The sequence below is a fragment of the Sinocyclocheilus grahami genome, unplaced genomic scaffold (genome assembly GCF_001515645.1).
Source record: "Sinocyclocheilus grahami isolate Dianchi unplaced genomic scaffold, SAMN03320097.WGS_v1.1 scaffold32649.1, whole genome shotgun sequence".
Classification (NCBI taxonomy): domain Eukaryota; kingdom Metazoa; phylum Chordata; class Actinopteri; order Cypriniformes; family Cyprinidae; genus Sinocyclocheilus; species Sinocyclocheilus grahami.
In genome coordinates this window covers 461-1,994 of record NW_015521602.1, presented here as the reverse complement: position 1 = coordinate 1,994, position 1,534 = coordinate 461, and the positions used below count along the sequence as shown (strand labels likewise).

Here is a 1,534-nt window from a genome sequence, read left to right as displayed (position 1 = left end):
CACCTATCCTCGTTTCAGGTGTGCTGAGTTTACGTTGATTGAGCAGAAATATGTTTGAAATTAGAAATATATTAGAACATCTGCTTTAGAACCAGAACTCTCAGTTTTTTAATAGAGTCTCGTACTCTTTGAGCGTGACAGTATTGATGGTGTTTGTGTGTTTTTAGGAGCACGGGCACTGCGCAGATTTCCATCCTAGCGGTTCGGTTGTTGCCATTGGTACTCACTCAGGGAAGTAAGTGATCTCTGTCATCTCTAGTCAAGTTGACATGAATAACTAACACTTTTAAATAACACATTTAACATAAAAATGGTTTGACGGCTGTAGTGCAGACATCGTTTTGTTTGCGTCTCAGGTGGTATGCTCTGGACGCAGAGACGCGAGACCTGGTGGCCATTCACACAGACGGCAATGAGCAGCTGTCATTAATGCGCTACTCTCTCGGTGAGTAGGAGTGTTGTTTGTTTACACACTCTGTTTTTTTTTCTCTTGCATTTCTGTGTTGAGCAGACAGCCAAATGTCTCTCTGTCTCTCCTCAAGATGGCACGCTGCTGGCAGTGGGATCACATGATAACTTCATTTACCTCTACACGGTGTCGGATAAGGGACGCAAGTACAGCAGATATGGGAAATGCACTGTGAGTATCTAACATTCACGTAACTCTTTGTGTTCTAGCATTAAAAAAAGAAAAGAAAATCATGAAATATATATATTTTTGTGTAGACTGTTATAAATATAACAATATAAAGATTACATTTTCAAAGGTTAGAAGAATTTGCAACATGCATTTTAAATGTATTTGTCATCAAGCCATAAATAATGAATTGAGATTTATTTTGCAATTCATATAATTGTTTTATGGCTGTATTATTGTCTATTTTCACTGTTCCCTTTTCTGCTGGATTCGAGGGGTCAGGGCAGAGTGGAGAATAAAACTTTACAGTGCGTGACCGTTTGCCCATGTCTGACCTGGGTCTCGTTTCGCTCGACTGTACTCCATCAACACACTCTGAATCACACTACTGTTCTTTTGATTCTTCACGTTTTCTTGCATTTTTTTGTATTTTTCTGTGCAGCTTTTCAGCAGTTGAGAAGTTTAATGTCATTAACATCTGTGCTCGATCACAGTAATAATAGTCATTCTCTGAAACGGGTGCCTTACAGAGTACATTTCTATGTATTCATGCTCTGACCATAAAAAAAATAAATAAAGTTCTGTCATGTACTAATATGTTGCTTTGAACCAGAATTCATGGACACAAATGAATTATCCAGTTTAATGATTTATATATATAAAAATATAATGTGATTGAAATATCGTGAATGGAAAAATCAATGCAATTTGTCATGACAAAATGTTGAATTTTGAATAGAACTATGACTGGCTATACAGACATATAAAAAAACACCAGTTTGAAAAGTTCAGGAATGTTTAAATGTTTTTTTAAAGAAGTCTCTATCACATCATCATCATCATCATCACATAATGCTTTAATGAAATACATCTATAATTAATCTAGAATGAATACAT

At 36.0% G+C, this 1,534-nt stretch overlaps 1 protein-coding gene across 1 annotated transcript; it reads left to right on the top strand.

The window, feature by feature from the left end:
* Window positions 1-167: 167 nt before the first annotated feature.
* LOC107580397 (echinoderm microtubule-associated protein-like 4) lies at window positions 168-1,270 on the top strand (the record flags this gene model as incomplete). Its single annotated transcript, XM_016266107.1, has 4 exons — window positions 168-235; window positions 357-445; window positions 543-640; window positions 913-1,270. Coding segments are annotated over 4 exons (279 nt in total), but the record flags the coding sequence as incomplete, so codon positions are not given.
* Window positions 1,271-1,534: the final 264 nt, after the last annotated feature.